Source organism: Chrysochloris asiatica, unplaced genomic scaffold (assembly GCF_000296735.1).
Source record: "Chrysochloris asiatica unplaced genomic scaffold, ChrAsi1.0 scaffold00048, whole genome shotgun sequence".
NCBI lineage: Eukaryota > Metazoa > Chordata > Mammalia > Afrosoricida > Chrysochloridae > Chrysochloris > Chrysochloris asiatica.
The window spans coordinates 13088434-13116214 of NW_006408566.1; the positions used below are offsets into that span (position 1 = coordinate 13088434).

Sequence of the window (27781 nt, forward strand, 5' to 3'; positions counted from 1 at the left end):
CTGCTCCCGTAAAGATTTACAGCCTCGGAAACCCTGTACAGGGTCGCTATGAGTCGGAACTGACTCCACGGCACATAACAACAACAACAACAACAAAGCTAAACATATCTGGGTGAAACAGACTCTAATAAAAATAGGATTCAAGAAATCATGTTCTTATTCTAAAGTGTTAAAACTAAATCCCCATTTTGTTGACTCCTATACCCTACATTACTTCCTTCACAGCATCCTTCCTCCTTTGTCTTGTCCAAGCATGCACCTGAGTCAATATGCATTTTAGTCTGATACTCAAGGCCCTCAGTAATACTAGGAAGCTCCAAAAAGTTCATGGAAAATTTTTATTATCTTCTCATTTTCCCACCAACTTTTTGAAACCCCCTCACATGTCGCCGACACTCCATACTTATCGCTGACTCTCCTATGCACATCTTTGCAAGATGTCTAGCATCCATGCCTCATCTCCTTACTAAATGTCAGCAGTGGTCCCTAGTCTGAATAACAACTCAGAGGAACCACATGCACTTCAAAATGTACCCTTATAGGGACAGTCCCCAACCATGACCCCACTTTCATTTAGAAACACGTGTCCCTAGACTCTACTTCTAGATTTATGTGATATTTCTTCCTGATCAGCCCAAACATTCACATCACCTCTGTTTGTATGGAAGGTCTATCATACCTTTAAGTTCACCTCAAATGTCATTTCACCCATGAAGACTCCTTTGAAACCAAAAATTTTACTTTGGAGAACATCAATTTAAAATCTCTTGTTGTACCATACATGGTAAGTTATTGCACATTTTCCCTTCCTTAAGTCAACTTTCTTACAAAAGTGTCATTTTTAAAAATCTCAATGTTTTCTATTGAACCTTGCAGATATTTGATAAACATTAAAATTAAACAAGGTTTTTAGGATTTTTTTTTTTTTCTTTTTTGATTCTTGTACTTCAATGCTAAGTTGGGGCAAGGGGAGCAAAACATAATCTTAAAGGCTTTTCAAATCTTAAGACCTATGTGAATGAAACATTGGCAATCATTTTAAAGTCTAACATTTTATTGAATGTTTAATATGTGCCATGCATATTTCTAAGTGTCTTTTCAGTCCTCACAAACAACCCTATACTATTTTCCCCATTTTATAGATGAATTCATTAACTTGCTCAAGGATAAAGTCCAAGTTCGAGCACACCACTAAGACTCTTTCATTATATTGTCTTCTCTACATAATAGAGATTTGACAGAGAAATTTAATAAATACATGTTTTCCCCTGGATACAAGGATTTAATACTTTTTTAAAATTAGTTGTATTAAGTAAATATGTAAAATTTTTACTTTGGAAGCACTTGTGATTGCTAATATTATGGTATCATGTAATTTACTATAACATGTTGTGTCCTTATATAATATGACCATAGTTATAAGATCGAATTTGCATGTTTTATTCCTTTTGTACCTTCAATATTTTGGTCAATTTTATAATGTTTAAAAGTTCAATAATGTTTTATGGTTTAAAAAATTAAGAATGAAAAAATGAAGAAAAGTTTTGCAGAAACCAGCTGATCCTAAAATATATATGAAAAAAAAAAAGGAGCCAGATTAGCTAAAATAATCTGGAAAAAATGAGTATAAAGTTGGAGGACTCATACTAACTGACTTCAAAACTTGCTATTTGAAACTGCAATAATCTAGACAGTACTGCATTGTCATTAAGGACAGATGGACAGATCAATGGACTAGAATTGAGCATCCAAAAATAAACCCTAACAATTATGGCCAATTGATTTTCAACATGAGTGCTAAGAATATTCCTTGGGGAATAAAACAGTCTTTTCAACAAGTAGATAACTACATTAATAGTCACTAATATACCCTGCCTCACAGCGTAGATAAAAATTAACTCAAATTCAATCAAAGACCCAAATGTAAATACTTAAACTACAAACAGTTTAGAAGGAAATACAGGTGGAAATCTTTGAGACTCTGGACTAGGCTATGCTGTCTTAAATACGACAACAAAACTACAAACAGGTTTGCAGTCTGTTGCATTAACCCACAACGCCACACCAGGAGCAGAAAGCCTCATCTTTCTTCCATGAAGCAACTGATAGATTCGAACTGCTGACCTTGTGGTTAGCAGCCCAACTCATAACCCACTACAGTACCAGAGCTCCTCTAACATTCATTAGGATAGCTAAAATTTTTTTAAAAGATATGTATTTTATAAATTGAAACATTTTTGGTGGGATTGTAAAATAGTACAGTCACTTTGGTTAACAGTTAGGCAATTACTCAAAAAATGGAGCACAGGGTAGCCATATGACCACCAATTATAGTCCCAGCTATATACCCAAGTAATGGAAAACATATTTCCACACAAAATCATGTACCCAATGCACATGGCAGCATTATTCATAATAACCAAAATTTGGAAACAATCTATGTCCATCAACTGATGAATGGATAAACAAAATGTGATCTATTCATCTAATGGAATATTAATCAACCATAAAAATGAATGAAGTACTGACACATGCTACAACATTGATGAACCTTGAAAACATTATGCTAAGTGAAAAAGACGCCAGACACATAGTATGATTCCATTTATATTAACAGTCTGTTGTTTTTTTCTTAAGTGCGGTCGAGTCAGTCCTGACTCACAGTGACCCTGTGTAGGGTTTCCAAGGAGTGGGCTTGAACTCCAAACTTTGCAGTTAGCAATCCAGTGCTTATCCTGCTGGACCACACCAGAACACCATGAAATGTCTAGAATCAGCAAATCTATAGGAACCCAGCAGTCGCTCTTTGGAAAAAAGGTGAGACTTTTTCCTCCCACAAAGATTCACAGCCTCAGAAACCCTACACATGGTTGCTATGAGTTGAAATCAACTCATTGACACTTAACACCAACCAATATGCATATAAAATTAATTAATAATGACCAGAACTGGAGGAAAGCAGGATGCATATTCATGGAGAATAGGGTTGAGGTGAAGAACATGTTCTGGAATTTGACCATAGTGATGGGCTGCACAGCTCTGTAAATACATTATAAACAACTGCAGTTTAGAAAAGTAAATTATATGGTATATGATAAGGATTATATCTCAGTAAAACTGTTAAACAAGCAAACAAAAAAGACACAATGAGATAACCCTTCAGAGTTACTAATGCTAAAAATCTTTATGGAAGCAGACTGCTACATCTTTCTCCTCACAAAATGAGTGGAGGATAGTGACTGATAGCCTTTCTGCTAGCAGATGAGCACTTTAACCACCGGGCCACCAGTGTTCCTCTTGCAGTCACTGTTGTTAAGTGCCTCGAGTCGATTCTGACTCATAGTGGTCCTGCATGGGTTTTCTGAGGAGCAGTTGGTGGGTTTGAACTGCTGATCTTGTGGTTCACAGACCAGTACTGATCCTATTGCATCACACTAGGAGCCCACTTGCAATCACTAGGATAGCTATTAACAAAAAAAAAAAAAAAAAAGAATTTAGGCTTTCATAGTTAATCTGACAACCCTGTTGTTGTTGTTGTTGTCAGGTGCCATTGAGTCAGAACCGACTCATAGCGACCCCATGCACAGCAGAATGAAACAATGTCCAATCCTGGGCCAACCTCACAACCGCTGCCACAATTGACGCCATCAATGATGCCACCTGGCCAATCCATCTCGTTGGGGGTCTTCCTCTTTTTCTCTGACCCTCCACCTTACCCAACATGACATCTTTCTCCAGAGACTGTTCCCTCCTGACAGTATGTCCAAAGTATGAGAGACGAAGCCTAGCCATCTTGGCCTCCAAGGAGCACTCTGGCTGCGCTTCTTCCAAAACAGATCTATTGGTTCTTTTGGCAATCCATGGCACTTTTAGTATTTCCTTTTAGTATTTCCAACACCACAACTCAAAGGCATCAATTATTCTACAATCTTCCTTATACTGTCCAGCTTTTGCATCCATATGAGGTTATTGAAAATACCATGGCTTGGGTCAGGCGCACCTTAGTCCTCAAGCTGACATCTGACAACCCTAAATCACCTTTGTTGTTGTTGTTGTTAAGTGCCGTCGAGTCGGTTCCGACCCATAGCGACCCTGTACAGGGTTTCCGAGGGTGTAAATCCTTACGGGAGTAGAAAGCCTCATCTTTCTCCCGCGGAGCTGCTGGTAATTTCGAACCGCTGACCTTAAGGTTCGCAGCCCGATTCGTAATCACCTTAAATACTATAAATTCCGAACTTTTGAGCATCAGTAAGCAAAGAAGATAAAATCACAATCTTTGTATAGCAGTTTATACAATTACTGGATTTTATAATCCATTTCTCACTTTGTAAACATAACCGGGGAGTCCTGGTATAACACTTAAGGATAATGCACTGGACTGCAAGGTTAGTTTGAGCTGCAAGGTCGGCAGTTCAAACGCACCAGTCACTCCTCGGAAATGCTATACAGGGTCACTATGAGTCGGATCTGACTCGAAGGCATTCAACAATGAAAACAACAAAACATAACAGGAAAACAGAGAAATGAAAGTACTAACCCTAGTGGTAAGAAATTTAGGTCTCAGAAATTTAGTACAATTAATATAAAGATAGAATGGTCATTAGTTTCCACATAATGCTCACTGAACTTTAAGTTTGTCAAATGTTTGTTTTAGTGTAACAAAATAGAATAAATATGAAGAATATGTATGAAATGTTGGAACTATATCAACCAAGATCATTTTAAACCTACATGATTAAAAATAATTTCATGCATTGAAAATGCTAATATTTTAAGTTTTCTGGAGCAGAATGTTCCTTAAAACATAAATCTGTTGTTGAAATTCTTCACATCAAGGTCAGGGGTTCAAACTCACCAGCTGTTCCTCGGAAACCCCACACAGGGTTGCTATGAGCCTACACCCCTTGACGGCACTTAACCAACAAGTTGCCTTAAATGTTTACTGGAACAGAAACAATAACCCAAACTCACTGCCCTCATGCTGATTCAGACTTTTAGAGACCCGATAGGACAGAGTAGGATTGCCTATGGAGTTTCTAAGGCTATAAATCTCTCCGGAAGAAGGCTACCTCACTTTCTCCAGCAGACAAGTTGATGGTTTGAATTAAGACCTTTCAGTTGGCAGCCAAATGCTTAACTCTCTACTCTGCCAGGGCTCCTTTATGAAATACATACTACAAAAACAAGAGCACCTTTCTAGGTGCAGACATGAGCCAGCAGCCACAAAATGGACCACGTTTCCAAGAGCAAGTCCCAGTTCACAAGAAAGAGGACCCTGCAAGTCAGAAGCATAAAACAATGTTGATACGCAATTTGAAAAATGAACAACCAAATAAGTGGAAATTTAAAAAGAAGGAAAAAGGAAAGAGAACTCACATTTACGGATAACACTGTACCTACTAGGAGCTTACATAAGTTTGCTGTGAAGACAATTAAGGCTTATGAGAAATAAAATTTGAATTAAAAATAACAATAATATACCATAATACTAATAGAACAAAGCTGAAGTCAAGGATAAGCAAGGGCTGTAATCAGAGGCCCAGGTTAGTAGAGGGGGCTGAAATTCTACAGCAGAAATTTCAGCACAGAGGACAGGCAGATTGGAGAGGTTGGGCTGCCCTCCTGTAAGAATAAAGTACAAAATGAGCACAGAATCATATCACAAAATTCATCAAGGGGGTCTAGATAATATTTCTTCAGCACAGATCCTCTGTTTCCAAAATTCAATGCAAAAAATGAACTCCAAATAGTGTCCCATCATTTAAGAAAAGATTCAAAGTGCAAATGCAGAAATATTGCTTATTTTTAACTGCAATGCAAAAATCAGTGAACTCAAGAGCAAAGCTCAGAAGAATTAGGAAAGAAGGAGAAATAGAAACAGGAGACACAAGAAAGACATGGGATAAGTGATGCTACGTTATGGGGATTTCAGTCAATGACATGAAGCAAAATGTGTACAAATTCACAATAAAAACATGTGGGTTTTTTTTTAAAGTTAATAATAAGTGATGCCTTACACGTAAAAAAAAAGGGGGGGGGGAATCAGTAGCCTCTCCTTTCTGATGTTTATTAATTAAAGCCCCCTGAACAATGTTTAAAGGCATGATGCTAAATTATAAAATATATTTAAAATCTGAAAGTATTTCTCCCACTAGTTGAATTATTGTGGTGGTGGTTAGGTCCAATCATGGCAACGCTATGTACAATAAAACACAACACTGCCCAGTTCTGAAGGATTATTTGGGCAAAGTATTGAATAATGCGGAAAGCATCAAAAGAATTTGGAATGAATACACAGAGTCAAAGTACCAAAAAAAAAAAAAAGAAAAAAAGGTCAATGTTCAACCATTTCAAGAGGTAGCATATGATCAAGAGCCAATGGTACTGAAGGATGAAGTCCAATGTACACTGAAGGCACTGGCAAAGAACAGGCTTTGGAACGGATGGAATACAAATTGAAATCTTTCAACAAACTAATGCAGCACTAGAGGCACTTACTTATCTATGCCAAGAAATTTGGAAGACAGCTACTGGCCAACCGATTGGAAGAGATCCATATTTGTGACCATTCCAAAGAGAGGTGACCCAATGGATTGCAGAAATCATTAGACAATACCACTAATATCACATGCAAGTCAAATTTTTCTAAAGATAATTCAAAAGCAGCACCAACAGTACATTGATAGGGAAGTGCAAGAGATTGAAGCCCGATTCAGAAGAGGACTTGGAATGAGGGATATTATTACTGATGTCAAATGGATCTTGGCTGAAATCAGAGAAGACTAGAAAGATGGTAGACTAGGCAGACGGTCTACACAGACCCTCTACAACAAAAATACTAGAGACCAAATAAAACAGACACACTTGAAAATCCTGGAACCCTGAAATTCCTAATAAAGTTTAGAGAATTGGACTGGGTACATGCTTGGAGAAGAAGCTGAGCAGGGACAGTGAGAGAGGGAGAAAGACTGGTGAACAGCCAGCCAGACATAGGACTACCATCTTAGGGAACAGCTTTGTCAACAGAAGGTAGCCTAGAAGAGATGGTAAATGTGAGTGCATGTTTGATCAATTTCGGACTGAAGACGTTGGTAGAATTCCTCAGTTTCATCATCACTGGATTTAGTGGTTGGTGCATAAATTTTAATAATAGTGGTTAAACTGATTTTCCTTGTATGCATATGGATATCATCTTATCACAGGCAGCATTATTCTTCAAGATATATTGATATGTTCTTTTTGATGATGAATGCAATGCCATCTCTCTTCAATTTGTCAATCACAGCATAGTAAACCATATTTGTAAATTATGTATAATAATGACAAGCTGTGGATAACATTGTGAAGAATGGGTATTCCAGAATATTTCATTGTGTTCATGAGGAAGCTGTACATAGACTAAAAGACAGTTGTTTGAACAGGACAAGAGCACACTGAATATCTTAAAATCAGGAAAGGGGTGTGAAAGGATGGTTTTCTTTCACCATATTTATTCAATCTGTATGCTAAGCAAATAACCCAAGAAACTGGATCATATGAAGAAGGACATAGTATCAGAATTCAAGGAAGAATCATTAACAATCTGCTATGTGGCACTGTGGTGTAATGCACCAGACTGCAAAGCCATTTGAACTGCAAGGTTGAGCTCACCAGCTGCTCCTTGGAAACCCTATACAGGGTCGCTATGGGTCGGAATTGACTTGACAGCACTTGTCAATATACATATGATAAGACCTTGCTTGCTGAAAGTGAAGAGGACTTAAAATACTTTCTGATGAAGATCAAAGACCACAGCCTTCAGTATGGGTTGCACCTCAAGGCAGAGAAAACAAAAATTCTCTGGAGCAATAAATAGCATTATAATAAATGGAGAAAAGTTTGAAGTTATCAAAGATTTCATTTTGCTTGGATCAACCATCAACACTCATGGAAACAGCAGTCGAGAAATCAAATGCCATATTGCATTAAGCAAATCTGCTGAACAAGACCTTTCTTTAAAGTGTTCAAGAGTAAAAATGTCAGTTTGAGAGCTAAGTGCATTTGACCCAAGACATGGTATTTTCAATAATCTCTTATGCATGTAAAAGAAGGACAATGAATAAGTAAGATGGAAGAAGAATTGATGACTTTGAGTTATGGTGTTGAAGAAGAATATAAAGGGTACCATGGACTGCCAGAAGAGCAAGCAAATCTGTGTTGAAAGAAGTACAACCAGAATGCTCTTTAGAAACCAAGATGGCCACATATCATCCATAATACTTTGGACATATTATCTGGAGGGACCAGTCCCTGGAAAAGGACATCATATTTGGTAAAGTGGAAGAACAGCAAAAAAGAGGGAGACCCCAATGAGATGACTGGCACAATGACAGCAACAATGGGCTCAAGCAAAGCAGTAATTGTGAGGATGGCACAGTACCAGGCAGTGTTGTACATAGGGTCACTATGGCTCGGAACCGACTCAACAGCACCTTAAGAAGAACAACAACATATTCATTCAATATGCTGTCTACAAGAGACACATCTTATACACAAAGGCAAAAACAGATTTAAAAAATGAAAGAATGGAAAAAAATATATCAAGATAACAACAATCAGAGGTGGGGCTTGATGGCGGCTAGGGTGGAGGTGCAGTGAAGTTCAGCAATACCACAGAATACCAAGCAAAGCAGATCCAGGGCAGAGCTCCAAAACTCGGAACCACAGAGATAGGAATAGTTTGAAGGTTTGAAGGCTTATAGATTGTGGAACTTGAAGCTGAAATAAAAAATTACATACTTTTGAATCTGCCAGGCTGGGCTCGGAGCCAACATATTGGGTGAGACCAAACAGCAAGACCAAACAGGGGAGCAGAAACACCACGGGAAAATGCTGTGGGAAACTTGGAGCAAAGGTGGACAATATACTTTGTCAGTTTTGCTTTGTTCTGATTTTCTTTTCTTTTCTTTTCTTTTTTTTTTGGTATCTGGTCATTGGAGCGCCCACTGTTTGCCCACCTCCATTCTGGTGACTAGAGGGGGAGCCTGAGCAAGTGGACACCCCCCACTGTCACCACTGGTGGGTTCTTCTGCCATGCATGCGCAAAGATACTCAGCCCAAGAGCAGACCTTGAAGCTTTTCTGCTTATTTGTCTTTTGTTTTGTTTTTAAAAATGGGAAAGGGCAGGACAGGGCTGTAGAGAGGGAAAGAGAGTTTAAAAACAAAACAGGACGAAAATTAAATTAAAGCCTGAGGTATAGCATAACAACCAACACTGGCATCCTGAAATCTCTCAGGCTGCTTTGAAAGCAAGAAGCTGAAGAGAGGACATTAAAGTCAAACTCGTATTAGGCTACAGATTTTGTTTTTTGTTTTTCTTTTCTCTCCCTCCTCTCCTTTTTCTGTGATTATAGACTGCAATATTCAGTCTAGTTTTTGTTGTTGCTGTTTTTTGTTTGTTTTTTTCCTCTTATCTTTTTTTCACTGGTGCTGTTTTGCTATCATATGCTCCCCCTTCGACCTTTGAAGGACTCTTTCTCTATATATATTACACAAGAAGAGTCAGTAATTGCTGCCATATAGCCAAACTACAATCACACTCTATAAAACACCAAAATCCAGGCAAGAACCAATACCAATTGCCATATACCAGGGAAACAGAAAAGACCTGTGAAAGTTACTCTGAGTTAAGCAATAAGAAGAGTGAAAAGGGAAGCCCACATCCTGATCACATCTACCTGGAAGCAATCAGAAAGCATAAAAAATACCAAAACACATACTCAATTAAGTATTAAGGCCACAGATAAACACTAAACATGTCCAAGAAGCAAATGCAGATGACCATACCAGTACATGTCCAGAAGCAAGATAAAATGCTGAGACAAATGATCTAGAGGTAGACATAGACTCCATTCTGGGAGGGCAGGCCTTGGAAATGCCTGAGAAGGAATTCAGAAAAATGATTATAAAATGTTTCAAAAAATAAGGAAGAAGTCAGGAAAGCGCCACAGGAACAATCAATAAGAAAGATAACAGCAATCAAAAACAAGCAGGAGAGGCAATAGTAAATTCTGATAAAATAGACTTAACAGCAAAAACTAGGGCATTAACTCATGGTTAAAAGGTCAATTGAACAAGTGGACATAATGATAATAAATATCTATGCTCCCAATTAAAGAGCCTCAAAATACATAAACCAAACTAATAGAATTGAAGAAAGTAATAGATAATTCTATAATAATAGTAGGAAACTTTAACACACCACATTTGATAATGGGCAGAACAACTAGAAAGAAGCTCAACAGACAGAGAACTGAACAACACAATCAACCAACTGTACCTCACAAATTTATATAGAGCACTCAACCCAACAACAGCACAATGCACATTCTTTTCCAGTGCACATGGAACATTCTCCAGAGTAGACCATATGTTAAGCCACAAAGCAAGCCTCATTAAATTTAAAAACATCTAAATGCTACAAAGCATCTTTTCAGATCACAATGCTATAAAATTAGAAATCAACAATATGAAGATCAAGGAAAAAAATCAGTTACATGGAAATTGAATAACACTCTGCTTTAAAACTACTGGGTAATAGAACAAATAATAAGAAATGAATTTTATTATACATTCAGTAGATGAGAGCTAATGTCCAGGCATCTGCACTTTATCAAGAAATTCAGGTAATTCTGATATGGATGATTTGGAAACCACAATCCAAGGAACACTGCACTAGGGGATTAAGGATTCTAGTTAATATTTTTGTTACAGAAATCCTCAAAAAAAAGATCACCTGATCTTTTGAAGCATTCTTCCCAAGAGGAGCCCGTTAATCAACAATCCCTACTACCTAAATCTAAATCTGTTTGGTTTGAGCATATCCAGACACACCTTCAAAAACTTCCCATTGAATGGCCAATACCTCAATATCCTCTGCTTTTATCACCAGTGCCTACGGTACTTGTTCCCAATCATGGCATCAGTCCTACTCCCAAATCTAACCCAAAGTGGTGGTGGTTATGTGCTGTGGAGCTGGTTCCAACTCCTAGTGATCCTGGTTAGGATTTTATGAGACTATAAATCTTTATGGAGCAGAAAGCCTCATCATTCTCCCTCTGAACCACTGGTAGTTTCAAACTGCTGACCTTGAGGTTAGCAGCCCAACTCATAACCAGTATGCTACCAGAGCTCTTTGACCCAAGGTAAAGAGATACATAAGAAGGCTCACCATAAAAATTCCCTTTGCTAATTGACCTCATTCCTGCCTAAACTCTTTGTAAAATGTGATCCACTTTACCCTATTCCTCCACCTTTACCTTCACTATTAAGCCTGGATCTTTAATTAAGCTTTTAATCTGAGCTACCAATACCTTCTTCCTGACACCCTTAGATTGTGATCCCATTATGCCTGCTACCCCCTTTCTGAGCTACTTTTCTGACCTACCTCTCTATCAACAGCTAGACAAGAATATCATGTTTGATAAACTAGAGGGTTGGTGAAAACAAGGGAAGTCCTCATTAAAACAGGCTCACACAATAGTTACAATAGACTCAAAGATATCCACAGTCAAGAGGATGGCACACAACCTGGCAATGCTTCATTCTGTTCTACGTAATGTTACTCTTTGACATGAATTTTATTTAATTCTTTAATGTATTTTATTCTTCTGCTTTATATTGGGAGTGATGCGGCTCTGTAGGATAAGCACTGGACTGCTAACCACAAAATCATGGTTAGAACCCACCTACTGCTCCTTGGGAGAAAGATGAGGCTTTCTGTTCCCACAAAGATTTACAGCCTCAGAAGCCCTATATGTGGTCACTGTGAGTTGTAACTGACCTGTTGGTATTTAACAATTGGTCTTCTTAGATATTAACCTTTTAGTTGATAATGAGGAGTTCTTGTGTAGGACAACTAAGTATAAGGTTGACAATTCAGACCCACCAGTTGCTCCTTGGAAACCTTATTCAGGGTCACTATGAGTCAGAACCAACTTGACAGCAGTTAATAATGATTTTCTATGTTAATTAAATCTTTGCCTTCTAGGCCCTGAATCAAATAAAATTTAAAAATTAATAATCAATATTCAAGCTACTAAGCATACTTAGAGAGTAATATGAATATATGGACATAAAATAGAGGGAAAAATAGAACAGTGAAAGTAATCTGCTGAGGTAGCTGTAATACGGATGTTTTTATTTTCTATATTAAAGTATTGGGACAATAATTTTAAAATATATGATTCTCTCCATTAAAACCCTTTGGTTCTGACAAGACTCTTGACCACAGACTCTCATGAGAATACCATTCTGTGATCACCAAAGTCCCAGGACTCTATTTGTCCCCTTAACTTCAGATCAAATTCCCCAACTCAGATTCGTTAGCTATAATCTAATACAAGTAAACTGGTTAGAATATTGCTGAGCAAATAGCAAGTAGTATGTACATATTAGCTATGGGGCAGAGACAGTGCACAATTCAAAGGAGAGCCATTCATATAGCATATCCTAACAATAATACCCCGCAGAGTCGTGTAAGGTGGCAGCTCCATTCATAGTTGCTGGTATCACTCAGTATTCACTTTCTTCGAGCCCCTACATTCAATTTTGAATCATCCTAGACTGCAAACCTTCTTAATTCAGTTTACCAGAGCATATTTGCATAAACACACTCAAATCTAGCTATCAATAATTCTCTTATCATTTTGTTAGCACATTTCTATTGGATTTCCAACTTTCCTTTATCTTTCCTGCTTATAAAATAACGTCTCATAAAATCCCTGAATTCCCAATTTCTATTAATTTACATTTATAGTGTATCTTAGAAGCCCTAGTATGGCACTGTAGGATAAACACTGGACTGCTAAGCACAAGACTGGCGGTCCAAATCCACCAGCCATTACTTGGAAACCCTATATAGGGTTGCTATGAGTCAGAACCTACTTGAAAACACTTAGCAACAACATTGTATCTTAGCCAGAAATACAATATTCTGTATGTATAATGACTACAATGAAAGATCATTCTTTGTAGAATTTTCTTGTTTAAACTTTTGACTTAAAATAAAGGAAAATGAGTTTCTAATTTTTGGGAGGAATGGGTTAAAGGATAGCACACTGAAGTCATTTTCCATCTAATAACAAGTATGTATTCTTAATATCTAATCTTGAATCTATTTTTTTAAATAGTGAGAAAAAGTGAAACTGTGTAACTGTAGTTATAAAGGTTTTGGGCCATTGCTTGCTACCAATAATGTTGAGAATTGTGAAAAGAAAAGAGGAAAATGCTAACCTCAAAACTGTTTCTGCAATACTGGTTCTAAATATAACATTTTTCAAAGTTTATAGCAAGGAAAAAGTCTTTAAATAACCATGAAAGCCACACAAAAATACTTTAGGATTTCTAAACTGACTTAAGATTCAAACTATAAAATGATGTAAACTTTGTGTTTCTGAATAGATAGGATGTTTCCAGTTTTTCCTGGTCTAATGTTTCACCGTTCAGTTAAGTACCTCAAGGTACTCCATCTAAAATGCTCAGGTAAATAGTACTATTGAGTTGTGATCTGCTGACAATAATGAGCCTACAACAATGTATGAAAATATTTATTCTCCAAAAATTTGAGGACATTTGTTCTCCTTATAGAAAATAATAATCCTTTATCATTTCCCAAAAATTGTCTCTATCATATATTCTGGATATCTTCCTTCTATTTCACCATTCCACTAAATTTTCAGTTTTCTCCTAGTTTTATGCATGTTTCAATAGCAATTCATGTAGGTGATCTAATATTTTCAAAGTGTTTTTTTATTATCTGCCCTTATTCTTTTTTCCTGACTTGAGAAATTTCTTTTTACGGTTTTTAAGGTTGTATATAGATATATAGGCACCAAGATTTAGATATATAAAATGCAAGATATAAAATGAGGGTGGTTTGTGATGAACCATGAAAATGAAGCTTCTTCCTAGCAGCAAAAAAATTATCAGAAAAAGGAAGAACTGGATTGGTATAATTGAATTAGAAATAAAGTGTTTTCTGGTGTGGAATAATAGAAGATCACTTGTGATGGTTAAGTGTCAAGGAAATCAGTTTTCCAACTCATAGTGACCCTGCATAGGGATTCCAAGGAGCGTCTGATAGGTGTGAACTGCCAACAGTCTAGTACTTATCGTACAGCGTCATACCAGGACTCCTCGAAGGTAACTGGTGTGTGGGGGGAGAGGGGAGGGTTATGTGCCGTAGAATAGGTTCAGACTCATAGCGAGCCTATATAGGGTATCCGAGGCTGCAAATCTTTACAGGAGCAGAAAGCCTCATCTTTCTCCCACGGAACTGCTGGTAGTTTTGAATTGCTAACCTTGAGATTAGCAGCCCGACTCGTAACCACTACACTGGAGATCTCTGAAGAGTAGAGATTTCTAACCTAAAATTGGGTAGGTCATACAGATAAATCACTTTTGCTGTTCTGTTTCTAAAAACAAGACAGACTTAAAATAGATATTTTTAGATATGTTTGCCTGTGGACAATGTTAAATGTTAAAGTTAACTGAAGATAAAAGTGATATTGATTTTTTTGTTTTTGAGAACGCTGTTAAGTGCTGTCAAGTCGATTCCGATTCATAGCGACCCTGTATAGGATTTCTGAGGAGCGGCGGATGAGTTTGAACCACCGACTTTGCGATTCAAACCAAACTGCGGTCCGGTGCTTCTCCTACAGTGCCGTACCAGGACTGTTGTTGTTTTTTGAGAATACACACAGCAAAGTATCATGCACCGAGTCAACAGTCTCTACAAGGACAATTTCATGACACTGATGACATTCTCCGAGTTATGCAGCCATATCTCACCCTCCTTTTCTAAGGTGCCTCTGGAGGTGTGGTGGTTATGAGTCGGGCTACTAATCTCAAGGTCAGCAGTTCTAAACTATCAGTAGCTCCATGGGAGAAAGACGAGGCTTTCTCCTCTCGTAAAGATTTGCAGCGTTGGAAACCCTGTACAGATCGCTATGAATTGGAACCGACTCCACGGCACAGAACCACCCGTCATTCCTCATTAACAGTACCTCACAGCTCTCTGACGCTATCTAATCTTACAAGTTGCTGTCCTCAAACTGATTCCATAAATCCATAATGCTCAATGGCATAATGCTCAAGGCGAACCTTTTTAAGTAGTAAAAATAGACTATTACTTGGTTTTCCTAAGACTTCAGGGGTATTTTTAGTTTAAAGACTCAGGGCACTTGTTTCAGGGATTTATCCACCCTCTCGAGCTGCAGAAAGTCTTAGGATCCATGAGCATCTGAAATTCTGTTCTGCATTTCCCCCATTTTGATTAGGAATCTTCTATGGAATCTTTGATCAATGTGTTCAGTAATTATAGCTGGGCAGCCTCCAATTCTTCTGGGTTCACAGCAAAGGAGGCAGTTATTCATAGAGACAATGGCTATGGATTCCACAGCCTCTTCCTCCTATTTCTGACTCTCCTTCCTCTGTTGTACCAGGTGAACAGAGGTCAATTGTTGCAACTTAGATAGTCCCAAGCAAGATTTTAAGATGCCAGATGCTACACAAAAACTAAGAGGCAGAACAGATGCACTGAACACATTAGACAACTAACTGAAATGTCCCATGAAACAATAACCCTAAACCTCCAAATCAAGGAACCAAATCCCAAGAAGCATTTTGTTGTACATAAGCAGTTTCAGCAGCTTTGTGTATGTATGTGGTTATTGTAAACATAAGAGGCTTCAAAAAGTTCATGGAATTAAAAGATAGTGAAAGTTTTCCATAAACTTTTTGAAACTCACCATGTAGTTCTGGTAGGATATAGCACTAGACCACAAGGTTGGGTTGAATTGATTAGACGGCACTTAACAACAACAACCTCATATATCACACAACTTTTGCCAATTCAACTTTTTAACAGGTATACCACTATTGGCAGCAATGTCAACCAGCTGTGCAGCCCTACCTTTAATCAATGCAATTTTTCCTTCACTGTTAATGCCTCTTTTCCTCCTCCCACCCAGCTAATAGCCACTAAGAAACGTTGGCCTCTACATTTGCCATGTCTTGTCTTTATAAGTGAGGTCCTTTTGTGATTGACTTATTTTGCTCTGTGTAATGTCTGCAGGCTAGCATACATCAAGACTTAGCTTCTCCTGCTGGCTGAGCAGTATACCATGTAATGTGTGCAGCACATTTTATTTACCCATTCAACTGCCGAAGAGCATTCAGGTTGTTTCCACTTTTTGACTTTGTGTGCTTCATGTACTCAAATGGAAACAATGTATATTTTCTTTCTTATTATCACAAACCTTTTGGAACTTTCCAGCCTTAGGTAACAGAAAAGTATTTAAGCTCCGGGTTCATAGATGGATGAAATTTTACATCTTTTTCATTCACACATCTTATAAGAACTATCCCATTCTTGTATGGCAAAAGAGAACATTAAATGTAACTGTTCAAAATTCCATTTATAAATGGAAGAACTCACATATACTTTTTCTCATGCACACAATTTTGTACATTTAAAATCTTTGAATAGAAGCTGTACATATTTGTTTCTCATCCAAACATTGCCTTAGAAATATTTTCAATGAGGCTTTCTACTCCCGTAAAGATTTACACCCTCGGAAACCCTGTACAGGGTCGCTATGGGTCGGAACCGACTCGATGGCACTTTTAACAACAACAATATGAAGAATACTTTGAAAATATGTAAAATTCTCACTAATTCCTAGTCATGGATGGAAAAAACCATATGTAATTTTTTTCAGTCACAAATATATTGGTAACTTTTCCATCCTTGTACTATAAACAGTACTGCTGTACTGAACATTGGTGTACACGTCTCTGTATGAGTCTCTATTTTCAAGTGTTTTGGACATATACCTGGGTCATATGGTAGTTCTATTTTTCATTTTCTGAGGAACCACCACAGTGTTTCCCACAGCAACTGCACCATTTTGCATTCACACCAACAAAGAATAAGGATTTCAATTTCCCCACATCCTTGCCAACATTGCTAATTTTTATCTCAGTCACCCTGTTGGGACAGCATCTCTCTGATCGCTAATGAGCATCTTTCCATGTGTTTGTTGACCATTTGAATGTCCTCTTTGGTGAAATGTCTAATGAAATCCTTTTCCTTTGCCCATATTATGGCTGGTTTGTCTTTTTGTTATTTCGTCAAAGAAAAATGATTTTAGCTTTTAATCCTATGAAAGTCTCTTCTCACTAGTACAGATTGAATGGGGTTCAAAAACAGAAAGAAGGATACTTTAGGGATATTTTTAAAATAAAGTTATGGAATCAATTATCTCCCCTCAAAATATATGTTGCAAATCCTCATCAATATGCCTGTGGTTTGAATCCAATGGGTTGTTTTGTTATATTAATGAGGCAGAATGAGTTAGGGTATTATCTTGAGTCAATCTCTTTTGGGATATAAATGAGATTAGACATGTGGGGAAAGCAGAAATGTGGAAAGAAAGATGTCAAGACACATAGAAATCTCCAAGGAACCAGGACACCAAAGCTGAGGAACCTTTCTCCAGAGCTCAGGTAGAAAGTCTATGCATACACAGAGGTTGTTGTTGTTGTTGTTATGTGCCGTGGAGTCGGTTCCGACTCATAGCGACCCTACACAGGGTTTCCAAGGCTGTAAATCTTTACAGGAGCAGACCACCTCATCTTTCTCCCGCGGAACCGCTGGTAGTTTCGAACTGCTGGCCTTGCGGCTCGCAGCCCTATTCATAACCACTACGCTATAGAGGATGTACCTAAAATCTGAGTTCTAGTCTCCATTCACCTGTGGTATTTCTGTTACAGTTAAGTGCCATCGAGTTGGTTCCAACTCATAGAGACCCTGTATAGGGTTTCCAAGGAGTGGCTGGTGAGCTTGAACTGCTGAACTTGCGGTTCAAACCGACCTTGCAGTCCAGCGCATTAAGCCACAGCGCCACACCAGAACAGCTGGTAACTACGACAATAGTTAAACTGTGCAAGCTCCTTTATAGTCACTCATGTAGCAAACGATGAATTTCAAGGTTGCCTGCAGGTAGTTAACAGGTTGACAAAAAGGGGATTCAAAGAGTCGAAATCTTATGAAGAGAAAAGAACCTTACCACCAAAACTTGGGAGTCCTGGTGTGGTGCTGTGGGCTAATGCGCTGGACTGCAGTCAGTTTGAACCACAAAGTCAGTGGTTCAAGCTCACCAGCTGCTCCTTGGAAAGCCTATACAGGGTCGCTATGGGTCAGAACAGACTCAATGGCACTTAACAGCAATCCAAAACTCATGTCAAGAACTTTAAAAATTCATTTCTGAATGTCAATTATAAAATCTAGTAGCTTTATATTTCTGGTGTCCTAATAGAGTATCATCCTATCAGACATAATTCTAAAAGAACACCAATCTTGGAATCCTATCCTTGTACTTATCTTCATTTTAGGTTAAAAAAGACCAGTCATCCTCTAAGACTGAAACTCACAGGGAACGCGCAAACAAGCATGTAAGCTTGCTGACTACCACATTGGTCTGCTGCTGAGTTAAAGAGAGGGAAAGGCAGTAATGAAGAAATGGGCTGAGTTCAACCACATTCCATAGACTCCCATTGACCTGGAAATGTGAGAGAGAAGAGGAAGGGCTGGTTGGTCCAAAGTGTGGGGACACCTGGGGACACCTGAGTCCATGGACATGGATATAGCCACAGAGGGCTAAAGCTGACAGTGAAGCATCCGGCTGATAGGGAGTGAGAGGAGGTGCACAAGAATACCCAAAGTTGCAGATAGTACTCACTTGATCTAGCCTCAAAGACTTGATAATCAGAACTCTAGAGGAAGATTAAAAAAAACAAAACAAAAACAGAACAATTTTTGATAAAGGAAACAAGGGTAAATTTCTACAATTTTATGAACTTGACCTATACTCATGTTGGTGGTGGTGGTGGCTGTGTGCCGTGGAGTAGGTTCCGACTCATAGCGACCCTGTACCGGGTTTCCGAGGCTGTAAATCTTTACGGGAGCAGAATGCCTCATCTTTCTCCCACAGAACAGCTGGTAGTTTTGAATTGCTGACCTTGCGGTTAGTAACTTTAAATACCAACAGAGAGGGAAGGAGTCTTCACATCAAGTATCAATGCTATCCCCTCTGTACACAGGGCAGATAGAGATGGGCAACTTAGACATTGGCTACCTGAAATGAGGGGGTGATAAAGGCACAAAGTGACTGGCTTACAAGGTTTCAAGAGGAAGTTTAGTTTAATAGTGTGTGGGGGAAGATAGAGTCACCATTGAATAGTTTTCATCTTATCAAGCTGGGTCTGGTTAAAAGAGATGGGAATAATAAGATTCCTATGATTCAATAGTGAGTAATTGTTATCATAACTAATTGCGACTGTCACAATTGTAAAAGTAGAAGTTTTGTAACAAAAACAGGGGAGTAGTTAATCTTACAGTCCAGAAACAAAGGACCCTAGGACCATCAAGGGAGAAGAGCACGAGCAGAATGTGTGACCCTATCCCGAGAAGCAGCAATATCAGAGATGGAGGCAGAGATGGGGACAAGGAGAGAGGAAGCAGCTGAAAATTCCAGATTCATGGGATAAGAGGGACTAAGAGCTGGTGGCCAGGAGGCAGACTTGCAGAATGTGCCCTTTGTTGGTGTAAATTATTTTATATTCCTGAGTGTTAAAAAAAAGAGAGAGAGCTAAAGTGAATAGAAATACTGCTAACTGATGGTACAAGGAGGAGACTATAATCATTGTAATGAAACAAGGTGTATGATTTGTTGAATGTAAAACTGATTATCTGCCCTGTAAACTTTCACTCAATTCACAATAAAAACCTTAAAAAAAAAAAAAGTAAGAAAAAGACCAGTCATAATCTTTATTGATGAAGTTTATCCACTGTCAGACTTAAAAGGAAATCTATGTTCAAAACAGTCTGAAACCAAAATATCCAGTACCTCTATTCTAAATCTATCGAGGCACAACTTTTGACTAGCCCTCTATTGAAATTGAATTAGCAGTCAAGAGAAATCCATTAGGCCATCTCTCAATTTTCATGCAATTATAAGTATTATTGAATATCTTTTATGCATATTTATACAAATAATTTCAACATACATATTTATTTCCAATCATGAAGATGATTGCATTGCAAACTTTTGTTTTGTCTGTAGAATATTTAAAATACATTCAGTGCAAAGAAGTCCTGGTGTGGTGCTGTTGGATAAGCACTGGACTGTGAACCACAAATTCATCAGTTCAAATCCACCATCGGCTCTTTGGAAACACTAGACAGGGTCACTATGAGTGGGAACCAACTCAAGGTACTTAACAACAGCAACAATGTAAAGGAAGTTTCTGTCCCCTTACCTCAACATCCTCTACCTGTCTGTCATTCCAAAATTCCCCTTAAAATGACCTCCATATATGCTAAGAAAATACCAGACTCCTATGTGCTGTGAGTTAATGCACTAGACTGCAAGGTAAGTTTGAATCACAAAGTCAGCAGTTCAGACTCACCAACTACTCCTCAGAAACCCTATACAGTGTCACTGTGGGTCTGGACCGACTTGATGACACTTAAGAACAATATACTGTAACTTTAACCTTATTTATAGTTCTTGGGGACTGCCAAAAGAACCAATAGATCTGTTTTGGAAGAAGTGCAACCTGAGTGCTTCTTGGAGGCCAAGATGGCTAGGCTTCGTCTCTCATACTTTGGACACATTGTCCGGAGAGAACAGTCGCTGGAGAAGGATGTCATGCTGGGTAAGGTGGAGGGTCAGAGAAAAAGAGGAAGACCCCCAACGAGATGGATCAGCCAGGTGACATCATTGATGGCGTCAAGTGTGGCGGCGGTAGTGATGTTGGCCCAGGATCGGACATTGTTTTGTTCTGCTGTGCATGGGGTCGCTATAAGTCGGTTCCAACTTGATGGCACCTGACATAGTTCTTGGGAGAACACTTACAATTAGGTCTAATCCATTTGAAGGTTTGGGTGCTCTTGTTTGAAGTGTTTATTGTAGAATCCTGAGAATACTGGAGTAATGTTTGTTGCTGTTATGGGCCATCAAGTCAGTTCTAACTCATAGCAACCCTGTATAGGGCTTCCGAAGATGGCTGGTGGGTTCAAACTGCCAACCTTGTGATGAGCAGTCCAGTGCTCATCCTACAACACCAACATAGAAACAACAAACTTCATTAGCATAGATGAGAGATCTGAAGCCTATAAATTTTGCCATGCCACTGGCTTCCGGTTCCTTCATTGCTTTGACAAGCCAGGAAATTTAGCATTGGACTTCATGTGTCCAAATTTTACACAGGGTAAAGAAAAATTTTAGATTTCAGAATACTTCACTCCAGTAAACAATTCACACAGAAATCTCACACCTGATTTTTCTCATCGGGCACACTATAGCAATCTGCCCACCCTCTGTTGTAGTTTTGCATGCAACTCTAAAGCTAACAAAAAACCTTGCTGTAGAACAGATCAATTGCTCCAGATGATACCAAGTTTATGTTTTTATAGTAAGTCACATTTCCACATGAAACACGAAGCTCCATAAAGGAACTTTAATATTTTGCTTATAGAGCAACAACATTACTACTTGCTCTCATTATAAATACACAAAATTCATTGGAGGCATTATTTTTTCAAATGAAAGGATTAACAAAATCCCAACATTAAAATCAACACAGGCATTTTATGTTCTTACATCTTTATTAAAGTATTTATTTTATAATCCTAGCTCAATAATAACACAGGTACTTTTATATCACAAATTATTATTAAGTAACACAGAATACACTTTAGGCAGATTTGCCTTGCTTTAGTTTATAAACACCGCTAGTGATTTACAGTTTCAGCAAAAATCACATAGAGGAGCATCAGCTGATGCCTCTCTTGGTACTTATCTTTAGATTAAAAAACTGTGTAATAAGTAGAGTTCCCATAAAATTGCATTTTTGAGATAGGAAACAAAACACTACAATTGTTTTTTATCTGATGTGATTGATACAGTTACTATTAATAATAAAATCTTTAAATTTGTGGGGAAAACCAATACTTTATATTCATGCCTCATAGGAAGGTTCAACAGCAAACACAATGAACAACTATTAAAAAATCATATTGCTAAGTATAGCCTTAACTCACAACTCTGCTTATATAATTGTATGCAGATCACAGCTAAAAATTACTCTTTAATATATAAAAATATATCCAAAAGTACCCTTTCATTTCATTAACAGTCATAACAGGAGGCTAGATGGCATCAAAGATTCATTCTCTGCTCTTCTTGTCATTAGTACAAGCTGAAACATTGGAAGGCATTTGCGGATGCCAGGCTTTGGGCGTGAATCACAAAACCTCCTGAGGAGATCAGGAGCCTCAGGTGAAAGAACTGGAAGACAAGAAGCAGATCTCTGGAAAATAATAATGCAACTACAATCACAATATTTATTAGAAACAAAAATTCATTAGATAACTTCTCTTGCAAAAAATATTTTTTTCCAAACTTAATTCCAAAAGTTCTTTTCTTTTTACTGAAGAACTTATAAAATCAAGATTTTTGTGAAAATAAACCAGTTTCAAATAGACTTGTTTCTTTTGCTTCATTTTCCCACTTTTCAAAGGAGTTTTTCTCATCAAGTGTCAATGTGTAAATTATTAAAGCAGGACAAACTCTTCTGTGCTTAATCTTTTTAATCTTTTCTTTTCATCTTCTGAGAAAAGGTCTTCTTCACTGGTTGTAGTAGATGTAAAATCATAGTCTCTGGAATGACCAGTAACAAAAGTAAATAATGGATATTTCTCCTTAGAAGAAACTTTCAGCATCTGTAATAGAAACAAAGGAGAATCCCTTATTGGATGAAATGTACATTAAAACTACATGGCAAATGTCACTGAATTCATTGTACACGTAGGAGTTGTTGAAAAGGTGTATCCTTTGCTTTTTTGCAACCAGTTATTTTTACAATGAATCAATCTAATGTTTTAGCTCTGAACTCTTATTAGTTTATCTCTTGTTTCCATTCATCCAGTTCCATTGTTTTAACCGTTCTGGCTGAAAAACAAACGTTGATCATCACTGTATAGCTCATTTAGAGGTAACAATCAGGCTGCGAGCCGCAAGGTCAGCAGTTCGAAACTACCAGTTGTTCCATGGGAGAAAGATGAGGCTTTCTTGCTCCCATAAAGATTTACCACCTTGGAAACCCTATGCAGGGTCGCTATGAGTCAGACACAACTCCACGGCATACAACAACAAACATTCTTCTCTCCATTAGGACTTCTGTTATTGTTAAGTGCTGTCGAGTCAATTCTGACTCATAGTGACCCTGTGTGGGGTTGCTGACTAGGACCATTCAAAATATTGTGCACATATTATTCTGCACTCTCCTCCCTCTCTCCCCCTTTACCACCACTCAAAGTAAACCTTATGGCCACATGGCCACATTAATTTAAGAACACACTAAAAAGTTGTGTTTTTTCTTCTTTGGGCAGAAAAAGGAACAAAATGGTATCAATGCTTACAACAAAATACTAAGAAAGGTTCCTTGGTACCAAGGATAATACCAAAAAAAAAAAAAAAAAGAAGCATTTTCTGAAATTTACCTCAAAGTGACTTTGGACAAATTGCTCTACCTGAATATCATCTGTAAAATGAAAACAAACATACAGCTAATCTTCCTACCTCAGTGAATTATCAGGAAATTCAAAACAGGTAATATAAAAGGTATTTTTTCCAAAAAATAAGTTTGGTCTTTTCCAAGATTTCTATATTTGAAAAAAAACACTTTTGACTGAATTAAACAATGTTTACAGTAATCTAGTCAACATGAAAAATAACGTTCTTCCACATCATAATAATCTCACGTCATAATTTACTTATTACCTTCTAAAGTTACATGATGGAATTTGAAAGTGACAAAGGCAGTGCCTAGATTTTGTGGGAGCACCAACAACCTGTATAGCCTTTATTAGTTTGGGATTCATTAACAAACCAGAAACCCATTCTAAATATTTTGGTTTAAAAATTCTATAAAAACTAAAAGAGTTTCATAAAAAGATCAAACAAAATTTTTGAATGAAGTATTTTTTGATAGATAGAAACTTTTCTACTGATAATCGGACCACATGAGGAGGATTCTGAAAACCTTATGGGTTATAGAGAATACGGAAAATATGCCAATAGTACTTATACATCATTAATCATAAGCAATTAAGTACAATTTATTTTAAAGAGATAATTTCAGACTTCTGACAAGATGGCAGACTAGGCAGACACAGTACACAGAGATAAGAAAAACCAATGGAAACAGACATAGGTGAAAATTCTGGAAACCTGAACTTTAGAGGAAAGGTTAGAGAAGTGGATTGAGTGTTCACTGGGAGGAGAAGCAGAACAAGGACAGTGAGAGGGAGACTGACTGGTGAGCAGCCAGCCAGATGCAGCATGACCATTCTGAACGTTTATGAAGAATGTAGCCTGGCAAAGCAGATTCACACAGACAATGGAAAAGGTGCAATTTCTTCTCTTTCCCCATACTCCCCTGGTGACCAGAGAGGTTTGCTTAGCTCCTACCCTCATCCACCCCAGATCAGCCCCTGCTCCAGGTATTCGGAGCTGTGGTAGTTAGAAGCCATGCCAATGAAGTGAGGGCTGGCAACACTGCGTTGGTGCCTAGATTGAGGAGGGCTCGACTCCAGACCTGCAGAACCCACAGAGCCACCAGACTGGCCCTGTTGTTATAGTTAACTGTCATCGAGTCAGTTCCGACTCATAGTGACCCCATATAGGATTTCTGAGTAATGGCTGGTGAGTTTGAATAGCTGACTTTGTGGTTAGCAGTCCAATGCTTATAGCACCAGACCAGGACTCCAAACAAGCATTAGTCTAGTAAATCTACATAACTTGCAATGCCACCCACAGCTTCCCTGTGGTCATAACCCTGAAACCAGCTGCATTTTGTTTCTTTCTTTCCTTTCATTGTTTCATTGTTTTTGTTCATTTATTCTTTCTTCTTCTTCTTCTCTTTCCATTACCTTGAAATTGATCCTATCTCTGCTTTTGTTTTTTCCCTTCTTTTCTCGGTTCTCATTTCCCCTCTTCTTTTTTTCCCTTACATATTTCTTAACTACTTACTCTCTGTTCTATTTCTCTTTTCATCTTTCCTCTCCCTAATTTTTCCAAATGTTTTTTTCTTCAACTTCTTTCCTTTATTTTTTCTCTTATTTTTCTATTCTACAGCTCCATTTTCCTGTCCTTTTTTTCTCTTTTCAGTCATCACATTCTTTTTTTTCCCAGTTGTTGCCTGTTTTAATTTCTTTTCTCTCTTTTATTATTTTCTCTTTTCAAAGGTGTTTGTTTGTTTATGCTGTATTGTTTTTGTGTCTGTGTGGGGGAGTTCTCTTTCCCACCTAGCAGAAGATAGCAACCATGCCAATACAATCCAGCCACAACCCCAACCCACTGGGCAAGAACTAATACCAGCTCCTATACCACCTAATCAACAGTAGACAGCAGCCACCACCAGCTAAAATCACCCTAAACTGAGATGCATGAATGGTGAATGGAAAATAGTGCACACGCTTCCATTCTCTAACTACACTCACAGTAGTTGGTGAGAACCTAAGAACACATAAATATACAGTCATCAATTAAATACAAATATGATTAACAATACAATGTCCTGAAGACAATAGGCCCACATGATATAATGCCCACATGAAGAAACAAGAGAGAATGGCTCAAACAAATGACCAAGATGCAGAGCCAGAAAACATTTCCAAGAAAGAAAAGGTAATGGAACTAACTGAAAAAGAATTCAAAAGAAAGATATTCAGGTACCTTCAAAGGATTGATAGAAAGATCGAGAAAAGCAAGAAGTGATCAACAGAAAACACTTGAGAAGAATTCAGTAAAACACTACAAGAAAAACAGACAAAACAAATATAAATTTTGAAACAAAACATGAATTAGAAATCCAGAAGACTAATACTAATATTTCAGAAATGGATAAAACATTGAAAAAGCAAAGGAGTAGATTCAAAGTAACGGAAGCCCGAATTAGTGAGCTTGAAGATAAAGCTCTCAATATTAGTATATTAGAACAATAAAAAAAAAAGAACAAAAAAATCTGAATAAAGTTTAGAAGTATGTATGACACCATGAAGAGGAATAACTTACAGGTGACTGCAATTCCAGAACAGGAAGAGACAATAAAAAACACAGTCAAAGAGTTGTTGGAAGAAAACTACCCTAACATCATGAAAAACAAGAAGTATATATAAGAAAGCAAATGAACCCTAGACAGGATAGATCCCAAAAGAAAATTACCAAGATATGTCATAACCAAACTTTCAAAAACCAGAGACAAAAAGAAAATTCTTGAGAGCTGCTTGAGAAAAATGAAAAGGTATCTCAAAGTAGAATCAAGGAGAGTGAGCTATGACTTCTCAGCAGAAACCATGGAGACAAGAAGGCAATGGGATGATTTGTTGAATGTAAAACTGATGGTCTGCCCTGTAAACTTTCACTCAATTCACAATAAAAACATTAAAAATAAAAAAAAATCATATACCCAGTAAAACTGTCCCTCAAATATGAAGGTGAAATTAGGATGTTTCCTGATAAACAGAAATTAAAGGAATTTGTAATGACCAGATCAACTTTACAAAAAAATGCTAAAGTGTCTTCTCTGGACTGAGAACTAACAACAGCAGACAGCAACCTTTGGTTAACATACATGCAACACCACCCAGAACTCAATCCAGATAATGAAGTATTTAAAGTAAAACAAACCTACAAGACTAAAAATAGGGAAGTAGAAATTTCAATTTATAATGAAGTCAACTAAAAGCAAAAATGAGGAATAATGGAGATACAGAACTTTTAAATAATAAGAAAGTGAAGTAGATTTCAAGATAAAACAGACTATTTTAAGCAGGGGAAAACAAGTATGAAATTACAGGGTAACCAAAGGAAAATGATTACACCTTTTACAACAAAATAAAAAAAGAGGAAAACAAGAAAGATTGAGTTAAGCATTAACATAAGCGAAATGAAAATGAAACACACAAACAAAAGGAATTCAACAAAGAAAATTATGTAGAAACAAAGAAACCAGCAGAACCACAAAAAGCACACAGCAAAATGACAGCAATCAATTCATTGACAGGTTTGTCAAAGTGAAAGGATAGAAGACCAACAAACAAAAATCAGCTGGATTCCTCTATACTAATAAAGAGAGCCCTGAAAAGGAAATCAGGAATAAATCTAACCAGAGAAACAGTACAACACTACTACAAGAAACCAGGAGACATGCAGAAATGGAGGAATATACCCTGCTTGTGAATAGGAAGACTTAATGTTGTGAAAATGTCAACAGCACCCAAAGCAAGCCATAGATAATAATGCAATCCCAATCCAGATCCCAACATCATTCTTTAAAAAGATGGAAAAACTAATCACTAACTTTATTTAGAGTTAGAAAACCAAAAGGGAAGAACACGGTCAGTATTTCTCAAGCTGGGGGAACTGAAGAAAAAATTCAAGCCTTGACTTTTAATATTGAAAGATTCTCTGGGCAAATTGTTGAATGACGCAGAATGCATCAAGAAAAGATAGAAGGAACACACAGAGTCATTGTACCAAAAGGAAATGGTTAATGTTCAACCATTTCAAGAGATACTATAAGAACAAGAGCCAATGATACTCAGGGAGGAAGTCCAAAGTGCATTGAAAGAAGTGGCAAAGAACAAGGCACCAGGAATTGATGGAATAAA

The 27781-nt window shown here is 37.6% G+C and overlaps 1 protein-coding gene across 1 annotated transcript in view; it reads right to left on the reverse strand.

The window, feature by feature from the left end:
• Positions 1-22430: 22430 nt before the first annotated feature.
• Positions 22431-27781, reverse strand: part of ATG4C (autophagy related 4C, cysteine peptidase) — a 105094-nt gene continuing 99743 nt past the window's right edge. The window contains exon 10 of the mRNA XM_006862469.1: positions 22431-22828. Coding sequence (XP_006862531.1) covers positions 22661-22828 — 168 coding nt within the window. The 3' untranslated portion in view covers positions 22431-22660. The remainder of the gene's footprint in view (positions 22829-27781) is intronic.